At 47.5% G+C, this 22,110-nt stretch overlaps 2 protein-coding genes across 4 annotated transcripts; both read left to right on the plus strand.

Moving 5' to 3' along the window:
- The first annotated feature begins 10,391 nt into the window (after positions 1 to 10,391).
- Positions 10,392 to 19,964, plus strand: LOC136477589 (UDP-N-acetylglucosamine transporter ROCK1-like). Of its 3 annotated transcripts, XM_066475797.1 has the most exons (8): positions 10,634 to 10,772; positions 13,426 to 13,511; positions 13,704 to 13,752; positions 13,832 to 14,058; positions 14,882 to 15,080; positions 15,155 to 15,298; positions 19,351 to 19,425; positions 19,503 to 19,964. In XM_066475797.1, exons 2-8 carry the CDS (start codon positions 13,480 to 13,482, stop codon positions 19,662 to 19,664), a joined length of 888 nt encoding a protein of 295 aa, XP_066331894.1. In that variant the 5' UTR covers positions 10,634 to 10,772; positions 13,426 to 13,479; the 3' UTR covers positions 19,665 to 19,964. The 3 variants fall into 3 exon arrangements, with proteins under 3 accessions (XP_066331893.1, XP_066331892.1, XP_066331894.1); XM_066475796.1 differs by lacking the exon at positions 13,426 to 13,511 and having other exon boundaries at positions 10,392 to 10,733; XM_066475795.1 differs by lacking the exon at positions 13,426 to 13,511 and having other exon boundaries at positions 10,393 to 10,772.
- Positions 19,965 to 20,107: 143 nt separating this feature from the next.
- On the plus strand, positions 20,108 to 21,503 carry LOC136470218 (uncharacterized). The gene is made up of 2 exons (XM_066468135.1): positions 20,108 to 20,144; positions 20,623 to 21,503. The coding sequence occupies exons 1-2, from the start codon at positions 20,108 to 20,110 to the stop codon at positions 21,501 to 21,503; spliced, it is 918 nt and encodes a 305-aa protein (XP_066324232.1).
- Positions 21,504 to 22,110: the final 607 nt, after the last annotated feature.

Here is a 22,110-nt window from a genome sequence, read left to right on the forward strand (position 1 = left end):
CCATGACCCCTGTTTTCTTCTATGCATCACTTTTCGCCATTTCCTTTCATTTTCCACCTCTCACTCTGGCCTTGCTAGTGAATGGGGAGTGTTCTAATCTTCAACAGCAGCGGGGGATTAGCAGAGGCGGCAGTCGAAGCGATGGTGGATTGATTGGTGGCGATTTCGGATGTGTTAGGGTTGGTTGGCGAGAGGAAGACGAAAGCTGCGGTTGTGAATGGCAATGGGGTTTAGTAAATAGTAACTGACCTATCATATACCATATTTAACCCAAGAGTTGTGCCATTTCGTCTGCCCAGGATTCTTGGGGGACGAGCGTACGCACCGTAGACGGTTGTTTACACATTTGTAGTATTACTCAGCCTTGAGATCTACGCCAATATATGCGCCTCTTCATTGCCAGTGTGGGAGGGCCCACGCTGACGCACCTACTGATAGGTGCCATGCAACTATTTGCTTGACAAGACAAAAAGGCAGTATGATGTGCTATACCCGTCTACTTTTTTTACCAGACGTGTCAGACCGGACTTGTCAGAACAAATAAATAAATAAATACATAAAATAATAGTAAAAGTGGCATATGGATTTTTGCCACACTTTTTGTGCTTGGGGACTGTCCTGACCGCCCTCGTGCTCGGGGACTGTCGTGACTATCCTTGTGCTCGGGGACTGTCCCAACCACCATCGTGCTCGGAGACTGTTCCGACCACTCTCGTGCTCAGGACTGTCTCGACTGTCCTCGTGCTCGAGGACTGTCCCGACTACCTTTGTGCTCGGAGACTGTCCCGGCTATGGTTATTCTCGAGGATTCAACGTTTTCCCTATGCTGCGCTCGAGGACTGCCCCGACCACTCTCCGACCATTGCTTAGGGACCGCTCTCCTCGGCTACATATGATTTGTACTCACATACAGTTGAGAGGTATTTATTTTTTCACTTAGACCTTGCTACAAGGCTGATACCTCATCTTCCAGCAAGCTCGGGGACTACATCGGTATGATGCACCTGCCGGTGCAGCTCGTATCGCTTGTATGATGATTGGATCCTCAACTTAACTGGGAATTCTTTTTAGACCCTGGCACCACATGCCTACGTCACCTACTACCAGGCTCGGGGACTAAGTGGGCACACTTCACCTTGCGGTGAATGTGCTTATTTTATCGACCCCTACACTCTGACTGTTGGCCATAACTACTACTGTACAAGGGTCACTTACATTTCTTTTAAGAAATACAAGTGGGCACACCTGATCAGGAAAGAAAATCTTTTTATTTTTTCTTTAGAGCACCAAGCATTCTTCGGACAACCGGAATCTTCGGCTATAATCATGGTCTACTGCTCTCTGTGCTGGCCAGAATACTGGCACATTTGCTTGGTTAATGTTTCAACCAGTTGGAGATGACATGAAGACAGACCGCATTAGCCGAAGAAGATCAAACGGCGTGTCGCAACATAATACATGGTGCTCGGGGACTAGCTGTGGGGGTATTAACCCCTATACCCTTATGGCTAGGTTTGGGCCGGCTCGGACCAGGGGGTCCGGCCCACTAGAAGACAACGCGCGGCCCAGCCGATCTGCTCGGAGTCCCGCGCAAGGAATCAAGGCAGACTTGGAGATCAAGCAAGATCCTGGTCGGTTAGAATAGGAATCCTTATCCGGCCACCTATAGCAATTGTAACTGGTTGGGATTAGTTTCCAGATATGTAACCCTGCCCCCAGACTATATAAGGTGGGTAGGGGACCCCTCTCAAAAATTATCTCATTTACATACAACAATACAATCAGACGCAGGACGTAGGTATTATGCGTTCACGGCGGCCGAACCTGGATAAAACCTCGTGTCTGTCTTGCGTCACCATCTCGTTCATAGCTTGCGCACCTATCTGCTGATAATCTACTACCTTGGGCATACCCCTAGGTAGACTGCCGACCATATTTCGTCGATAGTTTTCAAATCAAACAAATGAGAGAAGGGATTTTCATCTCTCAAGAGAAATATACAAATAATCTTCTCAAGAGATTCAAGATGGATGAATGTAAGCCAATCAAGACACCAATGCCAACTAATGGACATCTCGACCTAGATGAGGGAGGTAACACGGTTGATCAAACTATCTATCGCTCTATGATTGGTAGCTTGTTATATTTAACCGCATCTAGGCCTGATATCATGTTTAGTGTGTGTATGTGTGCAATATTTCAAGCTAATCCTAAGGAAACTCATTTAATTGCCATAAAAATAATCCTTAGGTATCTTAAGCACACACCAAGCATTGGCCTTTGGTATCCCAAAGGAGCTATATTTAAGTTAGTTGGCTATTCCGATTCAGATTATATCGGTTGCAAAGTTGATAGAAAAAGCACATCCGGAGGGTGCCATTTGCTTGATAGATCACTTGTGTCTTGGTCCTCCAAGAAGCAAAATAGTGTGGCTTTGTCCACCACCGAAGCGAAATACATTGCCGCGGGTGCTTGTTGTGCACAAATACTTTACATGAAACAAACTTTGTTAGACTATGGTGTAGTTCTAGATAAAGTACCTCTTTTGTGCGACAATGAAAGTGCGGTAAAACTTGCAAATAATCCGGTTCAACATTCTCGCACCAAGCACATAGATATCCGTCATCACTTTCTTAGAGATCATGTTGCTAAAAATGATATATCATTAGAAGGTGTAAGGATCGAGGATCAATTGGCAGATATCTTCACTAAACCGCTAAATGAGGCGACTTTTTGTCGATTGCGGAATGAGCTCAATGTTCTTGATTTTAGTAACTTCACAAAAAAATGAGCTTGTGTTGTCCCTTGCATTGCATTGTAATATACATCATGTTTAATTTTTGGTAATGCATATAGGGCTTGTCTAACATGGTTAAGATAACCGCCATAAAGCATGTGAAGAAGCATAACCTTGGATCAAACTTGACAAGCAACTAGATTTATCTTCAAGTATTGCATTGCATATGCATGAATGTTGTTTTATCGTTTATCTTCAATTGCCCTCTTATTGCCTATTTTCATAAAAAGAATAATAGCCTAAGGCAAAATATTTTTGAAAAACATGAGGGTTTGAGAGAGGTCACTCACATCAGTCCCAATTGGTGCTTATTTGGATCTTATTGGAGTTGGGACTTGATTGGGAATAGGCAGCACGAAGGACTTTGAAGATTCGCTGGAAAAGGAGTGATCGGATGCTGCACCAGACTCTGATGTCCAGCGTCCAGTCAGTTCACAGGTGGTGAACTACTGCTACGAAGGAGTGACCAGACGCTGAAACAGTGTTCTCCCAGCGTCCGGTCAGATGGTGGCTCTTCGTCCGGTCGATCATACACGAAGGAGACAGCTTGCACTGGACTCTAGATGTGTCCGGTCAGTAGGGATTAGACGCGTCCGGTCGTGATTCTAGGGGTTTTGGACCTTACTGGAATCGACCAGACGCTGGGTGGCAGCGTCCGGTCGCTGCCACCGGAGCGTCCGGTCAGTAGAAAACATGCGGGATTCGATCTCTTTTCTCTGTTTCCTTTCTCATCGTGTTGGGGGGCCACCATAAATTGTCGCACCGGTGTTTTTGACCTAGCCACATATGCTGACATCACCGCAGAGCCTCCATTGCGCCCTAGCCACCGAGCTCACCTCCACCGCCGTTGTCCCTCGCCATCATGCCCACACTCCAGCGCCAGTGCCCTACGCCTTTGCTTTGGGCCGCTGCTCCCACACTGCAGCTCTAGCGCCACCGCGCCCGCACTGTACCTCCCCGCGCCAGCGCCGCCGTCTCACCACCACGCCCTGCTCCTACGCCACTGCTGCCCGCGCGCCACTGTGCCATCCATGCCCATGCCTACAGCAATCTAGCGCCACTGCTACGCCTATCATCGAGTGCTCGTGTCCTAGCATCGCCCTAATCAGTGTCATTTTCAAGAGCTTTGCCAGTGCCCATACCAAGTTGCTCTCCTCGCTGATTCACTTCTTCACAGTCATTTTCTTGCCACATTGCAACCCTAACCCTAGCCAATACGGTGGTTCCCCACGTGTCGTTTCTCTTCTCATCGGATCGCCGGTTCATCAGGTAGCAAGCCCTCGATTCAATTTCACATCTAATTGCTTGCTTTCTTAGGGTTTCATATCTCTAGATGTATAATTAAGATTATCTATATATCCTCTATTCTATCGTGCAGCGAGTCAGTGCCGTTGAGGTGCTATTTACTATTGTCAGTCAACTCGGGGCCAAGCTCGCAAGTACGGATCGAGGCCAAGCCTCGGAAGTGACAGTTGATAGTTGTTTCTTGTCAGCGGCAGTTGTTCTTTTCAGATCCAACCGATGGTTCATGTCAAGAATGTTGGAGGTGGTCCCGGTGATGAGGATCCGAGACACCCGCCTCACTTGCCTACAGATCCAAAAGGCAAGGCGACAAAGAAACTTGCAACAAAGAAGCAGAAGTATCCAGATGCAGATACAGATACAGCTAGAGCAGCCACAGTTGTAGAGGCCACAGAGCATGCTGAGAGAGAGGAGGTTCTTGCAGTGGTGTAGTTATTGCAGATCAGCAGCTTCCACTAGCGATAATAGAAGCACTTGAGCAGGTTGAGCGCCGTCATGGTGGTCCAGCTGGGACTGTCATGGTTGCGGGACAACGAGTTATCTTGGATGAGAGTCAGCCTCAGGGGGAGTCACAACAGCAACCATAGGTAGCAGAGCATACTCAGGAGGGACAGCAGGCCAAGGAGACAGAGCAGGCACCTTAGCCATAGCTTCGCTGCTCTAGTCGTACCCGTGTTCTAGTCACACCAAGGGCAGATACACAGCGGAGGGGTTCTCGTCCACCGCCCAGACCATAGGGCCTGCCTCCAATGACTCATCTAGATCTGAGGGCCGCCACGGCCAAGCAGGTGTAGCAGCTCAGATTTGTGGAGTTTAAGCAGTGGTTTCCGCCGAGGCGAGATGAGCGTGCATCAGAGGGCTTCTACACACCACTGCAGGAGGACTTCTACAATGCATATCTTAATAGTGGAGCTATTTTTAGATCTCAGAGGGTGTGCAGCATAGAGTCTATTGTTGCAGCAGCTGGAGAGCACATTCGCCCCTACCTTTCTTACATGCTAGGGCTGACCGATTTACTTGGACGGACAAGCTTATATGTTCCATCTTGGGTCCATCAGTTCTATGCTTCTCTCTGGATTGACCCGTAGCATAGATTCATACACTTTGCATTCAGTGGCAGAGACTATAGGCTGATGAGTACTAGGGTCATAGAGATACTCAGGCTTTAGGAGCAGCCCGTCCGGCTACATGAGGTGTGCTATGGACAGACAGCGCCCCTAGACATCCTCATGGTGGGATGGTGCCCCCTACAGATCTAGTCTGCCACTGCTTCACAGAGCCATTCGGCTAGGGGTCTAGCAGGACACCTAGTGATCTTACTTCCACTGCTAGAGTGCTTGATGCCATTATGAGGAGGACACTGCTTCCGAGGATGGGGTATCATGAGGGCTTGACTCGCATATAGTTGTGGCTACTGAACTGTCTGATGCAGTAGATAGTGTTTGATATTTGGGATTTCCTTCTATCAGAGATGGATGATACTATTGCTGAGGGGTTCAGAGGTCACCGATAGTTGCCCTATGCCCACTAGATCACGTTTCTTATTCATAGGACAGTTATAGTGAGGCCGCTTGAGATGCTAGCTGAGTACAGTGGTGCTATGATAGAGTTCCCTGCATATAACCTGACTCAAATGATCTGCCATAGTACACCAACTACACCTAGCCAGCCGCACCATCGTCTAGAGGTGCCAGAGACTGCAACCTAGCAGGATGCTACTATCAGGGGCATAGTAGCTATAGAGGAGGAGCAGTTGGATGCTCAGCAGGAGGGGATGGTTGCGAGCGACCCCAGTGATAGCTCAGATGAGGACTACTGCGAGATACCTTAGATGCCTCCTTGACGACATGACCTTGAGGCTGGTAGCTCCTGTTTAGCTCCACCTACACTGCAGACAGACCCTGCTCTACTTGCCATACTTGAGCGGATGAGGCTGGATCAGGTTCGCCAGGCTCAGGAGACCGCTACCACGTTTGCACAGTTCCAGACTTGACATGATGAGTTTTAGCGGCAGTAGGCCATACAACAGTAGCAGCAAGCCATGCATCAGCAGCAGCTCCTCATGCAGCAACAGCTCCTTGGATTTATGCAGCATGTAGTGACAGCTATTAGGGTTCCACTGCCACAGTCTTCACCCTAGCTTGGTCAGCCTGCCACCACTTCTATGACTCCAGCGTTACAGCCTAGTGGGCTTCAGAGTCAGGGACATCCACCACCATAGTTTGCTTCTCCTATAGAGCAGGTGTCCTAGTGGTTCGCTTCGCCAGTGCTAGCCCCACAGCTCACACCTCTTTAGACGGGCTTCACACCGGCTTAGACTTCCTCGCTGCTAGTGCTAGAGACTATAGTGTCCAGGAGCCTTGGTGCCTCTTTCAGTGAGTTGATAGGGTAGCCTACTCTGCCATATTTGCATGTCCCAGGTCCTTCTATAGTTGCACCTATTACCGGGACTACAGAGACGCTCCCTTTGTCAGTGGCATCATCAGAGCCAGCTGCTCCAGTCATACCTGCACAGTCTACAGCAGCTCCAGTTGTTGATCCGACCCAGATCGCTTCAGCGTCGCTTCTAGCTACAGAGGGTCAGACAGCTCAAAGCTCTGGTTCAGATGATGATGGCACTCAGTTCTAGCTTGCTCCTCGTACCTCAGTGCCTGACTCATCCACTGTAGCCCCGCCGACCGACCCTTAGGTTTTGGTGTTTGACGCCAAAGGGGAGAGGGATCGAGTATGTTAGTCTTGGGGGGAGCGACTTAGGGGGAGTATCTATTATATTTGGTTTTTATGTGTGATACACTATTATGCATTCATCGTGTGTATACTTTTATGCATTAAACTATATTTATGTGATAGTGATATCTATGTGATAGTGATATATGACATGTGTGTTTTCTACTTTGAATTATTTAAATGTCATATCACTTGTACTATGCTCATTCGCTTTACTTCCGCGTTTTACTCCGATGCAAATGAGCTTTATTACTTGTACTCATGCTTATTTCATATCTTTTGAGTACATCATGTTGGCTTGGGTCATATAAGCTTGCCTAACACTTTTGTTCTTATTGCCAAAAGCTTATATGAACCAAGCATGTCAGAAACCTCAACTCTTTCACATACTCGAGGTAGTGTTGTCATCAATCACCAAAAAGGGGGAGATTGAAAGCATCTAGGCCCCTTGTTGGGTTTCAATGATTAATGACAATACATGATTACTATGACTAACGTGTGTTTTGCAGAGGCAATCAAGTTAGGTCATGGTAATGGAGATCGATTGGGCTATTATGGTGGTCATGCCCCTACGATGGAAATCATTTCGGTTTTCAAAGGATGAACGATAAGGTTAAGGATGGACTAGTTCTAAGTGTCGATTGGAGTTAAAGAGACACTTAGAGTAGTTTAGGACTTTGTTTTTCCTTTGGCCATACTATTAAGGGGGGTATGGACGGGTAGCTTGACCTAGGTGAGTCTAGTGAGTTAGGTGTGGTACACACTTGTTAAATCTAGCACTAGGTAGCTCCAAAATAGCCCTTAGATCCAATGGAGCAAACTCCATTCACGTATGATCAAGAGTTGGAAGTGAATGGAGGGTCAAATACTGACCGAACACTGGCTCTGGTGTGACCGGACGCTGGCTCAGGGTCTGGTCAGTTCATTTAACCAAGGTGTTTTCGTCTAGTACGACCGGACGCTGAGAGGTCTAGTGACCGGACACTGAGGGCCAGCGTCCGATCGACTCCAGTAAGGTTCCAGAGAGGGAAAATCACGACCAAATGTGTCTGGTCACACTATAATCACTGGAGTTCGGGGTGAACTAACCGAAGCGTCCGGTCACCCCACAGAGGCACATAATGGTTCATTTTTCAGCCCATGTTATAAATACTTCCTCCATTCATGTGTAGGGGGTACTTTTGCTCATTTCAATAGCTGAGAAACATTCTTGAGAGTGCCAAGAAGAGCAAGGTCCTAGTGAGGTGATTGAGATTTGAGAATCCTAAAGAGAACCCTCATTAGTGAGATCAAGAGTAGTAAATTATGCATCCACCCTTCTCATTAGGCTTGTCATGGTCAAGTGAGAGTTCATGCTTGTTACTCTTGGTGATCGCCATCACCTAGACGGCTTGGTGGTGATTGGGAGATTGGTGATCATCCGGCAGTGCTTGTGGATGACCCAGCTCAAGTTGTGAGCGGTTGTGGGTGATTCACCGCGACGGAGTGTCAAAGAATCAACTCGTAGAGAGCACTTGATCCTTGCGCGGATCAAGGGAGAGCTACACCCTTGCGCGGGTGCTCCAACGAGGACTAGTGGGGAGTGGCGACACTCCGATACCTCGGCAAAACATCGCCGCATTCCTCTTTCTCTTTTTACTTTGAGCATTTACTTTGAGCAATTCAATTCTTGTCATTTACATTCCTAGAATTGCCATGCTAGAGTAGGATTGGAACTTAGGGTGCTAAACTTTTGTGCGTTAGATCAATGGCAACACTTTCTAGGCACAAGGGGTTAATTGGGCTAACCGTAGAGTTTAATTATTGCAAAGAAATTTAGAATTAGCCCAATTCACTCCCCCTCTTGGGCATCTTGATCCTTTCACTCTCCTCCTTGTTGCACACCTAGCGACTCCTCTCGTTAATCGTGGCTCCCTTCCCAATACCATCCTAGCGCTCTCGACCTTTGGCAACGATGCTCACCAAGCCCTTGTCCATGTCACATCGACATACACCGTGGGTGAGGGCCCATGGATGTGGCTCTACCCTTCGTCCGCAAAGAAACCAATAGTTGTTGTTGTCGTCGGTCTCCAACAACCGATCATCACATTCAATTACTTAACAATGAGCATTTATATCATCACCTACATCTGCTGAGCTAGCCAACTCTTTCCTCTTATATATTCGGAGCTACCCTTAAGGTTTAGACACAACCACTATGTCTTTCTCGTACCAACAACACTGATGGAGAGAGGAACACCCTCTATGGGCTTCTCTGGTATGTAAATAGTTATGGAAGTATTTAGTGGGAAACCAAGCCAATGAAAAAAATGAAAGCTAGGATCCTTGACTAAGTCTATCCTACCAAATGTCTGGCATGAGACTAAACAATGGTCGGTCGGTCAAACTTATCTGCCTAAGGGTTGGATTTACCCTAATATGTGCTAATTGCGAGACTATGGCCATGAACTATCTTCAGCCTCCATGGTGCTAGGGGCCAACTCTTTCTGTTATTGTCCTAGTGGGAAACCAAGCCAATGAGAAAATGAAAGCTAGGATCCTTGACTAAGTCTATCCTACCAAATGTCTGGCATGAGACTAAACAATGGTCGGTCAGTCAAACTTATCTGCCTAACGGTTGGATTTACCCTAATACATGCTAATTGCGAGACTATGGCCATGAACTATCTTCAGCCTCCATGGTGCTAGGGGACAACTCTTTCTGTTATTGTCCTATTGCTTTGTGGACCTAATGAGTCATGAATATTGTACTCCCTCCATTCTAAGATACAAGTATTGAATGTTTAAAATCTATCCCAAATTATAAGATATAATCTGGATTACTTAACCCTATTCATTCATGCTTGCTTTTTAAACCGTATCCATGTGTGCCTTTCAAATACCATCTTGCCCATATGACTTGTATTTTGTACCTGAAATCAATAACATGCACAGTGCCTTTTTTAACCTATGTGTTGTTAGGAGATTAAGCAATTTGACAACCAAACTCACTAATTAGTGAGAGACAAGTTAACCTTTTGGCGTATCTTATTTATCTATATCTATATCTATATCTAATATTAAACAGTGAAAAGATTCTTCCACCCGTTTTCTTTATTTCCCACAATGCTTTTCACATTGCTTCCTGTCCTATATGACCTGGACTTATGACATGTACTTATATGAGTTAGAACAACGTGCGTCTAGTGATGATATGAAGTCCAATTTTAAATCGCGTCAAACGATAGTACGAAGTTTGAGCGTATTGGATGGAACATATGACGATTATTGAATAAAACTCTAAGCCGTAAATCGTTCCGGTGACTATGCAACAAAAAAAAAATTGATACAACACATGCACATATTTTATTAGTTTAGTTTAAAAAAGGACGATGAGAGTACAACTAATATTTAAGTATTTATATCTATGTTCAAAACAGTTCAGAAATCCTTTCCAAATTTTCTACGGATAACCCTTTGCGCACGTGCCAATTCCTTCCATTTGATCGAAAAAAAAAGAGAGAGAGAGAGAGAGAGCCAATTCCTTCGATGCAGCCGAGCCTTGCCCCCAGCCGCGCAAGCGCAAACGTGGGAGCGACTTAGGCCGGCGTGCTCGTCCAGTCTCTGTCCTGTTTCCCTGTGCCCCCTCCCTGTTTCAGCATAAAATCAAATCAAATCAAGACCAGAAACACGGGATTTTTTTTGGCGAGTAAAGCGGGCTCCCCTGCTCGGTCAAGGAAAGGAAAAGTTCCCGAAACAGGGACAGCGGGCGCCGGGCGCATTTTGGTTGCTTGGATCGGAATTCGGAACCGAGCGAGCGCGCCGGAGTCCGGATGGGCTCCTCGTCCACTCCGGCGGCCGCGGCAGCGGCAGCAGCGGCGCCGAGCCGGCGCAAGGTGGCGCTCTACCTGGCGCTCCTCACCCTGCAGTACGGCGTCCAGCCCCTCATCTCCAAGCGCTTTGTCCGGTAAACCCATCCCTCGCACGTGCCAGCCAGAGCGCCTTCCCTAGTTGATTTTGCAGCAGTAGACGGCTTTTCTACCCTAGAACGCTCGTGCTCGGATTCCTTTTTTTTTTCAGACCATTTGATTTCCTTTCAGTAAGGCATGTACAATTTGGGAGTCGCGGGACGAGCGAATTCTAGTTGCCTCCTTGTAGACATCCACATTGTGGAGGCGTGGGAGCCTATGCAGTAGCATTTCAGCTAACATTTATCTAAAAAACTTCACGGGAAATTGGGATCCATTTGATTTGACACGGAAGCTTTTGGCTGCCTCCATAATCTGAGACCTGGGAGCTTCAGGATAGTTAATACAGCACACATCGTTCTCCTTCCGAAAAAAATGACGCCCTACATGTGGGAGATTACCGCGCATTAGCCTTATGTACAGCATTGCAAAAATCTTCTCCAAACTTCTTGCAAACAGATTGGCACCACCACCACAACTCCGTGGCATTATATCAAACTACCAATGTGCCTTCATAAAAAACATTGCATCCAAGACAATTTTGTATTTGTCCAAAACACAATCCGTTGCCTATACACGGGTAAAACCCCTGCCCTCTTCCTAAAGCTTGACATCGCTAAGGCCTTTGACTCAGTTAACTGGGGTTATCTCCTTGAACTTCTCCAAAGGCTCGGGTTTGTCCTAAAATGGCGGCAATGGATCTCTCTCTTTTTCGGAGCAGCAACCTCAGGGGACCTCCTCAACGGCATCCCCAGCGAACGCTTTACACATGGCAAGGGAATTTGACAAGGTAGCCCCCTCTCACCGATGCTCTTTATCCTAGCAGTTGATCCACTTCACAGCATGATTGAGCTAGCTTCAGAACAAGTTATGCCCACTCCCATTGGCTCACAAGAGCTCAATCTTCGCATTTCTCTATATGCAGACGATGCAGTTATTTTCATCAACCCAGTCTTCCGGAATTGGACACCATTCGCCACATCCTCGACACTTTTTGACAGGCTTCTGGGCTGGCCACGCTCCTACAAAAAAAAGCTCCATCCTCTCAATTAGCTGCGAGGGAGTTGACATCGTCCAAATCATTTTACGCTCTGTAGGGCAGCTCTTGTCTTTCCCTTGCCGTTATCTCGTCCTAAAAAAGCTCACCAAAGCACATCTTCAGCCTATCATTGACAAAACCGGGGCAAGACTACCTAGCTGGAAAGGCCGGCTGACTTTGATCAACTCGGTTCTCTCATGAATTCCAAGATACACGCTCATGGTTTTTCTCTCCAAATGGGCCAAAAAGCAGCTTGGTAGGATCTGCGGTTCCTTCCTTTGGACGGTGTGTGACAATGCGAGTGGCGGCCAATGTCGTGTAGCTTGGAAACGTTGCATGCACCCCTCAATTTGGGCGGACTTAGCATCTTGGACCTTGAAAAATTCAGCCGCGCACTTCGCCTACAGTGGCTTTGGTTAGACTGGACTGAAGAGTCCAAACCATGGGCGGGCTCTGAACTTACTTGCGACGACACTGACCTTCAGCCTTTTGAAGCCTGCCATCATTTCAATTGGAGACGATAACAAAGCCCGTTTTGGCGAGACAAGTGGCTCAACCGAAGTGCACTCAAATACATAGCACCGTCCTTGTTCAAGCTGATTAGGCGCAAGAACAACTCTGTCGCCATTGGACTCTCAGGTGGGAGGTGGATTCGCATTCTCCGCCACAAAATTTCTATGGTGGTCCATGTCACCGAATTTGTTGATCTTTGGTCACAAGTCCAGCAGGTCGAGTCCTGCCAAACAACCTCGAGACCATTGGCTGGAGATGGACAAGAGATGGCTCCGACACCTCAAAATCAGCCTACCTTTCACAATTCAAGGGTTCCTTCTCGCCGTTTGACCCCAACCTTGTGTGGAAGGCCAAGACCAAAAACAATTACAAATTCTTTGCTTGGACGCTAGTCCAAAATAAAATTCTCACAGCAGACAACCTTGTAAATAGGGGCTGGCCACACCAACCTACATGTTCTGTATGCCACACCGATCCAGAAAAGGCATTGCACCTTTGCCTTAACTGCCCCTTCTCAAACTTCGTTGGGGTGTGAGTACTCTCCATTCTTACATGGACCTCCCACAGAACGTCGCGTCAGATGACTTCACAAACCGGCGTCAGACGGTTGGTGGCATGAAACCTCCAAAGCCACGCCAAAACCTTCACGTCATGAGCTCAATGGGGTCATAATCTACATCATGTGGAATATTTGGAAAGAGAGAAACAGACACATCTTTGAACATTCATCACTCGATGCGGATGAAGTGGCATTCCGCACCGTGGAGGACATTAACCAGTGTAGAAGCGCCCTTTTTGTAGCACCTTAAGAATCCCTATTGTGCGTTTCCGTTTTTCTTCCTTTTCTCAGCATCAGGTCCTGGATGTTTATCCACACCTCTCGCCTGAATGTTTATCAAGTTTGCAACAGTGGTGTATACCTTTTCTTTGCTCCCTTTTAATTGATTAGGCAGAGCTCCTGCATCGTTCCAAAAAAAAAGACAAAAATTTGATCGATGTTTATTCTAGTTAGGATATTATACTGTTCTAGTCAGTTGAGACTTGATATTTGCTTGATAAATTGGATAGGGTAATAAGTTTTCTTGTTTAAGATCAAGCAGATAGGTTCCTCTATGTGACAATGGTATAGCTGAACTGGATGGACCATGATATAGATGAATCAGATGGACATAGCTCCCTTTCTTTGGTAATACCTTAACCAACCCATGAAAAGTGCATGAGTTCATACCAAAATTTTCAGCAATGCACATTTATGGCTTTGAGATGCAAGGTTTTCTGTTTTTTGTGAAATTGCATTCTTTGCACAGCTATTTATTATGAAAGGGAACCAAGTACCATTTTGAATGTACTGAACCCTTTGTTGTTTCTACAACTACAGCCAAGATACTATAGTGACCTCACTAGTTCTTGCAACGGAAGCAGCAAAGGTCTGGTACTAGTTTTTATTATGATCAATATGACATGTTTTTCACCTGGGTGCTTCTGATTTCCTTTTCATCTGTATAGGTTATTTGTGCAATCATTTTATTGATTGCAGAGGGTAGTCTGAAAAAACAGTTCAGTAACTGGACTTTCACTGGATCACTGACTGCGTCTGGACTGCCTGCTGCCATCTATGCCCTCCAGAATAGTCTGCTGCAAGTATCATACAAGAATCTGGATTCCTTGACTTTTTCAATCCTTAACCAGACTAAGCTTTTGTGGACAGCATTTTTCACATTTCTTATTTTGGGGTATGTCCTATTTGCATCTCAATTTCTTAAAAATACTCAGGTTGAAGATCATCTGAAGAAATAACTACCAGAATATGTATGCAAGTATTACAGTTGGAACTTCCTTAGTATTGAATACTTATGGAGCCATTTCATCCTTTCCATATCATGCCTGAGACCAGAAGATAATCACCTAATGGAAAAGCAGCACTTCTTAAAACTTGTCTGGTGCTTTAAAGTTTACCTGCAACATTTGTTCAGTATGTGGAAGCCCACATGAAAACTCTACATATTTAAAATCAGCCACAAAGCTAATAATTCAATGAGCCTACTCGTCCATGCCTTTTTTAGCTCAAGAGCGATAAGCATAGTTTCCATAAAAAATGTATGTGTCTTTGGGGGGTTGGGGGGGGGGGGGGGGGGGGGGGGGGGGGACCTCAAGGATTTTGCAGAACTAGTAGTGGTTGATGTGTTATGAAAAACGAAATCCCAGCATGGAGTTTCATCATCAAGCCTGGATGATATAGAATTAGCCTACTAGGGAAGTAGTCAATTTTGTGTCTATTTAGTCTGTTTTCTAATGATTGGGTTTGGAGCTAATTCTTGGGTAGATCGTGTTAATAATCAGAGCTAGGCTTATAGTCTACTACAGATCACTTACCACATGAAAGTTGGGATTCTTCTATTTTCATTTAAAACTTCTCCGTACACCATATCACGTCATTAACTCTCTGATTAAACAACTACCAGCTCTCAGTAGTTTGATTTCCTTTTGCAACATCGCAGACAAAGGTCTGGTAATAGTAAGTCAAGCACTCATTAGTTTGATTGCAACATTGTGCAGGCAAAAGCAATCTTCCAGGCAAATTTTAGCATTGGCCCTCTTAATTGGTGCTGCCATTCTTTTAAGTGTAGGGGAGAGTAGTAGCAAAGGTTCCAAGGGTGTTGGCTCTGACTATATCTTGCTATACGGGATCATTCCAGTTACAGTCGCTTCTATGCTGTCTGGGTTGGCTTCTTCATTGTGTCAGTGGGCATCTCAGGTTGGACTTTCGTACCTTGTTACTTTCCAGGATGCAGTTTATGGTCAATGCTAACATATTCACTAATACTTCAGGTTAAAAAACATACCTCTTACATGATGACCATAGAGATGTCATTTATTGGAAGTATGTGCTTGTTAGCAAGTACCTATCAGTCACCAGATGGAGAGGCCATCAGGAAATATGGATTTTTCCATGAATGGACTTTCTGGACTGTGGTGAGTACTCTTTGTTATTCCATTATGTTTTTTACCCCTCTCACTGTTGGGTAAACTCTGGACATGACCCCAAGTTGTCTGTTATGTGCATTAAAAAACCATAAAGATTTGGTGCTTAACTGTAGTTGTATAAGTTTAGTTTCAGAAAATAAACAAATTGGGATAGCTAAAATGTACACATTGGATGCCGTTATGTGATTTAGCAGTTAAATCATTTGGATTCTGCACAGCCTTAGCATGCATGCTGTATATACCTGGTCCAATGGGCAGGTTTAGGTGGTTCCTCTCATTAGGAGAAGATAATACCTGGTCCAACGAGCGTGCATCCCCGACATTGGTTCACCTTTACAGAGCATTTTTTCATGGAAGATTGGGAGGTGATCTTCCCCAACTGTCTCTTACAAAGTGCGGCAACAATGCCGTCAGATCACTGCCTACTACTCCTTGGCTTGCACGACAACCCATCTATGAAATGCTGGTTCCACTTGGAGAGTTTGGACTGACCTTGATGGGTTCATCAACACTGTCAAGACTTCTTGGGAACAGCCAGCATATAGTTTGTGCCCGGTTGAGCGTCCACAAATTCAAGCGCCTGAGTGAGCGCTGCAGGGCTGGAGTCAATGCCGAGTGGGCAATATCAAGGGCATGCTTGGTTTCTTGGCTCAGTACTGTGCCGCCTTGCCTAGCTAGGATACCGACCGAGCTATGCGTTTGGATGTCGAGCTAACTTTTCTCAGAGCTTGTGTGGAACGAGGTTTGGAAGCTGTAACCCTTGCTAGCTGAAGCGAGCCAAATTGCCTTGCCTGGCCCGGTAAGCTCCTCGTGGCTAACGCTGATGAGGCGAGTTCGCTCGCCTGGGAACCAAGCACGCCCCAAGTTGCAGCTGTCATGGTGAGAGCAATCCTGCACCGCCTAGCGATTGCCTAGGACACAAGGGCTTTATCCCTGGATGAGCAGTGGCTGAGGCGAAAACTCAAGCAGCACTCGCTGGGGGATGTGCCATAACATGCTACAGTCACACATCTCGAAACTGTGGGAAGGGGATGCGGACATGGCCTTCTTCCATTGCATTCTCGGTATCACAAGAGGAAGAACTTTATTGCCAAACTGATCACCGACGGGCGAATGGTGACCAACCAGGAGGAAAACACCAGGTGTTTTATGTCGACTAGGGGACCATGGGCACTGATCAGCGGTGGGATCACTCCATCAACCTAGAAGCACTAGGATTACCGGAGCATGACCTACTTGCTCTCGATGTGCCTTTCACGGAGGTGTGGCAAACAGTCAAGGAGTTCCCTTCCGATAAGTTGCCAGGCCCAAAAACGGGCAGGTTCTACCAGTGTTGCTGGGGAGTAATCAAGTCTTTGGGGAGTAATCAAGTCTGGCCTCTTAGGAGGCGCTTGGTCAGTCCCAAAGAAGGTGGATGCCATTGCCGTCAAAGGCTACCGCCCAATAAGCCTTATACATGGCTTCTCCAAGCTCGTAGCTAAGCTGATGGAGAATCACCTGGCACTGAGACTGCAAGAAGTGGTGTCGCCCAATCCAACTTTATGCTGCTTCAACAGAGAGCCAAGCACTTAACTAGCGGAAGGAGCCCAGAATCATGATGAAGCTAGGCATCTCCAAGGCTTCTGACAGTGTCATGGCCATTCCTTTTGGATGTACTGCAGTGACAGTTTTGGCCACGGATGGTGCGACCTGCTTTGTACGCTTCCCTTCTCTGTAATAACCCGGGTTATGCAAATGGGGAGCCGGGCGAGGAGATCATGCACAGACGAGGCCTATGGCAGGGGGAGAGTGGATGATAAGGTAGAGGACATCCCATCATCAACAAGGCCAGCAGCAATGACTGTTACAGCCCTTCATGCCACGACAGATACCTCGTGTGTCTCTACATGGATGATGTCGTGCCATTCCTGTGATCAGTTGTGTGGTGATGATCAAGGGCATCCTAGACCTCTCCCGGAATGCCTTGGGTGTGCGTGCCAACTTACAGAAAAGCTTGGTCTCTCCTATCTACCGTGTTCTTCATTGCGAGGTCAAGGAATTCCAATGCGCCTACCTTGGCTTGCCATTTTTGTCCATTCACAAGATGAACAAAGCAGATCTTCAACCTCTCATCGACAAGATAGCAGACCAGCTGCCAGGATGGAAGGGCTCCCTGATGACAAGAGCTGCCAGGTGGTTCTGGTCAAGGTCATGCTAACATCGATCCCCATCTACCAGCTAATAGCGATGGACCCCCCAACCATGGGCTCTCAAGGCAATCGACAAAATCTGCCAGAATTCCCTTTGGTAGGGGAGGAAGGATGCGAAGGGAGGGCCCTCCTTGGTTGCTTGGGTTCGGGTTTGCTGACCACCAGAACTTGGAGGGCTCGGTATCCACAACCTTGCTATGCTAGGATGGGCCTTATGGATGAGGTGGCTGTGGTTGAAAAGAAAAACAGAGCCGGACTAGCCATGGTGGCTTTCTCTGCATCAGTACATAGCATGCCCTGGCGCTGTTCGATATCTCAGTCATCGCAACCATCAGGAAGGGCTTAAGCGCACTGTTTCGGAGAGACAGATGGTTGCATGACCACCGCTTAACTGATTTGGCGCTGAACCTGTTCACTGTGGTTTCTGAACATATCTCAGCTTGCCACACGGTGCATAAGGCCCTCCCTGACCGCAGATGGGTGAGGGACATAAGAGGGGCACTTAGCCTCTGTCCTGGCAGAGTACCTACATGTCTGGGACCTGGTGGAGGTGGTCCTCCAGCCAGACCTCTCGTTGTTCACTATTGGTGCCACAGCCTCTCTGGTGAGTATTCTGCGAGCTCTACATATTTGGCATTCTTCCATGGCTCATCATTCTTTGAACCTGCCAAAAGGCTGTGGAAATCTTGGGCACCTGCGCGCTGCAAGCTCTTCCTCTTGCTAGCCATCTTAGACCGGTGCTTGACTGCAGACAGGCAGACCAGAAGAGGAATGCCACACCCATCGAGCTGCACAATGTGTGATCAGTTTGATGAGGACGTCTAGCACTTATGACCTGTGTGTTCGCCCTTGAGGCCTGGCATTGCATCTTTAGCTGCTGCAGCCTCTCAGACCAGCCAGCTGCGCCGATGGACAATTTTGTAGAGTTGTGGCGTTGATCAGAGCTCCTTGTATGCAAGGAGAAACACATGAGCTTCAACTCGCTGAGTCGCTGGTCATACTGGGTGCATGGACGATTTGTAACCACAGGAATGACTGTCTTCAGCACCGATCACCTTCCATGGAGTGTTTGCTGCAATCGGTAGGGACTGAGGTCCATCAATGGATCCTCGCGGGGGCAAAGGGTCTTATTACCTTTCTGTTATTGTAGGGTACTTCCTTTGGCCGGTCGTGTTTTCATATATGTATGTATATAACAGGCGGGAATGTAACCTAAAAGACGAGTGTACTTTGTCACAAACTACTTCTATTTGCAATGACATGCTGTTACTGAAACGGAGAAAAACACCGTACACCTTGGTTACCAATATTTCCAGTACGCAATTCCAATCTTCTGCTTTATGTAATTAACTCTATAAGATAAATTTTCAATTTTTTTGTTAATGTAGAACCTAGAACATTAGTGAGTTGTTAAGTTAGCACATCAGTCTAGCAGGCTAGCAGTTAATCTAGGCATTCCAATTTTTTTATGGATGGTTCATGGTTAAGACAGGATAATATCCTGGCATTGCACCCTTGCCATTTGCCTTGATAATTAGGCTTTTCCATATTGATGTTTGCATCTGTTGCTTGACTGGTCCAAAATAGCCAAGTAGGTAAATATTGATCTTCGAGGATCTAACTAGGATATTGCTTCACTGTCTTTAGTGCAAGTGAACTTTTTCTCACCAAATTATTGAAATAGGTATTGCCTCCCTTTATGCTTCAATTTTTAATGCCAATCTTTTGAAGGCACTGATATGTCCTGCATTGACTGAAAAGTACATCTGTAACATCCGACACAGATGGAAGCAAAAGCTGTAATAGATCTTCATTGATGTGTGGGTCTCTAATCACCATTCTTTACCTCAGGTACCGGTATTAATGAATGCCGTGGGTGGAATTCTTGTTGGTCTTGTCACAACTTATGCAGGTGGCGTTAGAAAGGCAAGTGCCTAAACTGACATTAAATGAAAAGCAGCCATGCCTTTCATTGACATCTGGGAACTGGACTTTTTTTTCAGGGTTTTGTTATAGTGTCAGCTCTCCTTGTAACTGCACTGCTACAATTTGTGTTTGATGGGAAGCCACCATCGCTCTATTGCCTGATGGCATTACCACTTGTCGCAACAAGCATATTCATCTACCAGAAGTATCCATATGTTGATAGGAAGAAGAAAGACTGATGTGCATAATTGTCAGAGATGGGAAATATCATCAGCCGGATGTAATGCTAACCTCATCTTGTCCATAAGGCTGGAATTTGCACTGTCAAGTGGGCCAGATGCGACTCTTGAAGAGTTGCCTGTTCGTGAAGCTATGTTTCAATTATCTACTGATCTATATATAGAATTAAATTAGTAGGACACTAACCTGGAATCAGTTTCAGCAGGCAGTTGACATGCTTGCATGTAACTTCTTGAAGGAGGTTTCATATTAACGAAGTATTTACATGTGCAGCTGTCTATATTTGCACAGCATGAACCTATTGTATCTTTCATGGATTGTTATTTAGACTATGTGACTTAATATATATTTTTATGATGACAGAAACTAAAAACCAATTATCGTGTGCTCAATCCTTCTCATTGAGAATCTGCACTATGTTAGTTGTTAGTTTTATCCTGCAATGACTTGTCTAATTCAGATGGTTTTGCTTGTCAATTGTGATTGCTACGGTTCCCACTCGGCCAGGGCAAAGCATCATGTGCATGATGTGCTCGTTGTCCCAGCATATGGTAGAGTGGAGGGTGTTAGACTGCTAGCTTGGGCCACTAGCATTGCTATATGGGCTGTTACGCCTTGGGCTTAGGCTGAGTGCGCCTGTAGGCGCCCCTTAGGGTTTTATGGTAGATGATCTTGGTCTAGACAAGGATCACTGTTGATTGGGTGTTTCTATAAACCCTTGACAATCCTTGCCTATATATATTGTACTCCTTTGGTACCTCCATAATCAATCTACTGAGTTTTCCCGAGTCATCTCTTCTTTCATGGTATCACGAGTCTGGGTATTCCCCTTGATTCTACCTCCGTTGCCCTAGCGCGCCTCTTCCCCTCGGCTACGCTCCTCTCTAGCGCGCCCTCCCCTCGGCTGCGCTCCTCCCACCGATGCCTGGGACTCCTCCCCCTCTCCCAAATCGGCAGCCGTCGTCGCCACCTCCAAGGCTGCCGTCCCCACAGTATCCAGCCTGGACTCCGATGCCCAGGCCAAGGCTGCTGCCGATGCGGATGCCGCTGCGCGCCTGCGCGCAGCCAATCGGAAGGCTGAGCACGATGCCGCCCTCGCACGCGCCGCCGCAGCTGAGCAGGAAGCCCAGGCCGCCGCTTTGGAGCACGACGCCGCCGCCGCCTACGCTCGCGACGCCCTAGCACGCGCTGAGCAGGAACGCGCCGCCGCTGGCGCTCCCACGGACGGGGACGATGAGGACGACCTCTCCGATCACGCCTCCGACCACAACGACAACACCGATCTGCATCAAGCCCTCCTGCAAGAGGCTGCTGCAATCGCCAACCTCCACTCCCAGGCTGTTGCGGTCCAGAACATCCGCAATCTTGTCACGGTTGTTCTTGACCTCAACGTCGGCAATTTCAATCGGTGGCGCGACCAGTTCCTCCTCATCGTTGGGAAGTATTCCCTTCAACACCATGTCCTGCAGGACTTACCGGCGCCTGGTTTCCCTGACTGGCAGCGCATGGATTGTGTTGTCAAGTCATGGATCCTTTGCACCATCTCCGACGACCTCGCCGCGACGATCTCAGCGCGCAACTCCACTGCCCGCGACACTTGGCGCGCCGTGGAGTCCCAGTTCTTCAATAACCGCGAGACACGTGCCCTCCTCCTCGACGCCAAGCTCTGCAACTTCGTTCAAGGTGATCTGTCCATCACCGATTACTGCAAGGAGCTCAAGCGCATGGCGGACACGCTTGGTGACCTAGGTGAAATCGTCACCGACCGCACCCTCATCCTCAACCTCATTCGCGGTCTAAATGAGCGCTTCAAGACCGTCGGCATGCATCTCCGGTGAGGGCGCCCCTTCCCCACGTTCCTGGACGCGATGGTTGACCTCTTCCTGGAGGAGCTGACGATGGAGAACACGTCGTCGTCTCAATCGACAGAGCTCGCTGCTTCCACCACTACGTCAGCCCCGTCGCGTCCTCCTGTTGTTAAGCAGCCTGCAGCCTCCAGTTCAGGCTCCAGGGTGGCTCTGCTCCCTCAAAGAATCGCCGCGGAAAACGCGGCGGCCGGCGCGACGGCGCTGGTGGCAACCCGGCGCCCACTGGTACGCAGCAAGGTGCCCAGTCCAGCGCGCCCTTTGGTGGACAGTTTAAACCTGGCAGCTCTGGCTCCGGGGGCGCACCATGGCCCTCCTACCTCCCGTGGGCCGGGGCCATCCAAATGTGGCCTAGACCACAGCCTGGGCAGTGGCCTCCACTTGCGCCACTGCCTGGCACCCCTCAGCACGCTCTGCTGGCCCAGCAGACTCTTCAACAGCATGTTGTGCCTGCCCCGGTCATGGAGAACGCCGGGTCTTGGACTGCACCACCTCCCGGCTTCTGCCAACCGCACGCCGGACTTCCTACATGGGATTAGCCATCTCTGGCCTCGACATTCAGCACCATGACGCTGCAGCA

The sequence above is a fragment of the Miscanthus floridulus genome, chromosome 8, assembly GCF_019320115.1.
Source record: "Miscanthus floridulus cultivar M001 chromosome 8, ASM1932011v1, whole genome shotgun sequence".
Classification (NCBI taxonomy): Eukaryota; Viridiplantae; Streptophyta; class Magnoliopsida; order Poales; family Poaceae; genus Miscanthus; species Miscanthus floridulus.

What these genes read in the sequence shown, in the direction of transcription:
- LOC136477589 (XM_066475795.1), top strand. Translation starts at nt 10,639, where the DNA reads ATGGGCTCCTCGTCCACTCCGGCGGCCGCGGCAGCGGCAGCAGCGGCG. An exon ending in TGTGTCAGTGGGCATCTCAG is followed by an intron (nt 15,081 to 15,154) that starts GTTGGACTTTCG and finishes CTAATACTTCAG; the next exon opens with GTTAAAAAACATACCTCTTA. An exon ending in ATGCAGGTGGCGTTAGAAAG is followed by an intron (nt 19,426 to 19,502) that starts GCAAGTGCCTAA and finishes CTTTTTTTTCAG; the next exon opens with GGTTTTGTTATAGTGTCAGC.
- LOC136470218 (XM_066468135.1), top strand. Translation starts at nt 20,108, where the DNA reads ATGACTTGTCTAATTCAGATGGTTTTGCTTGTCAATT. An exon ending in GATGGTTTTGCTTGTCAATT is followed by an intron (nt 20,145 to 20,622) that starts GTGATTGCTACG and finishes CCAAATCGGCAG; the next exon opens with CCGTCGTCGCCACCTCCAAG.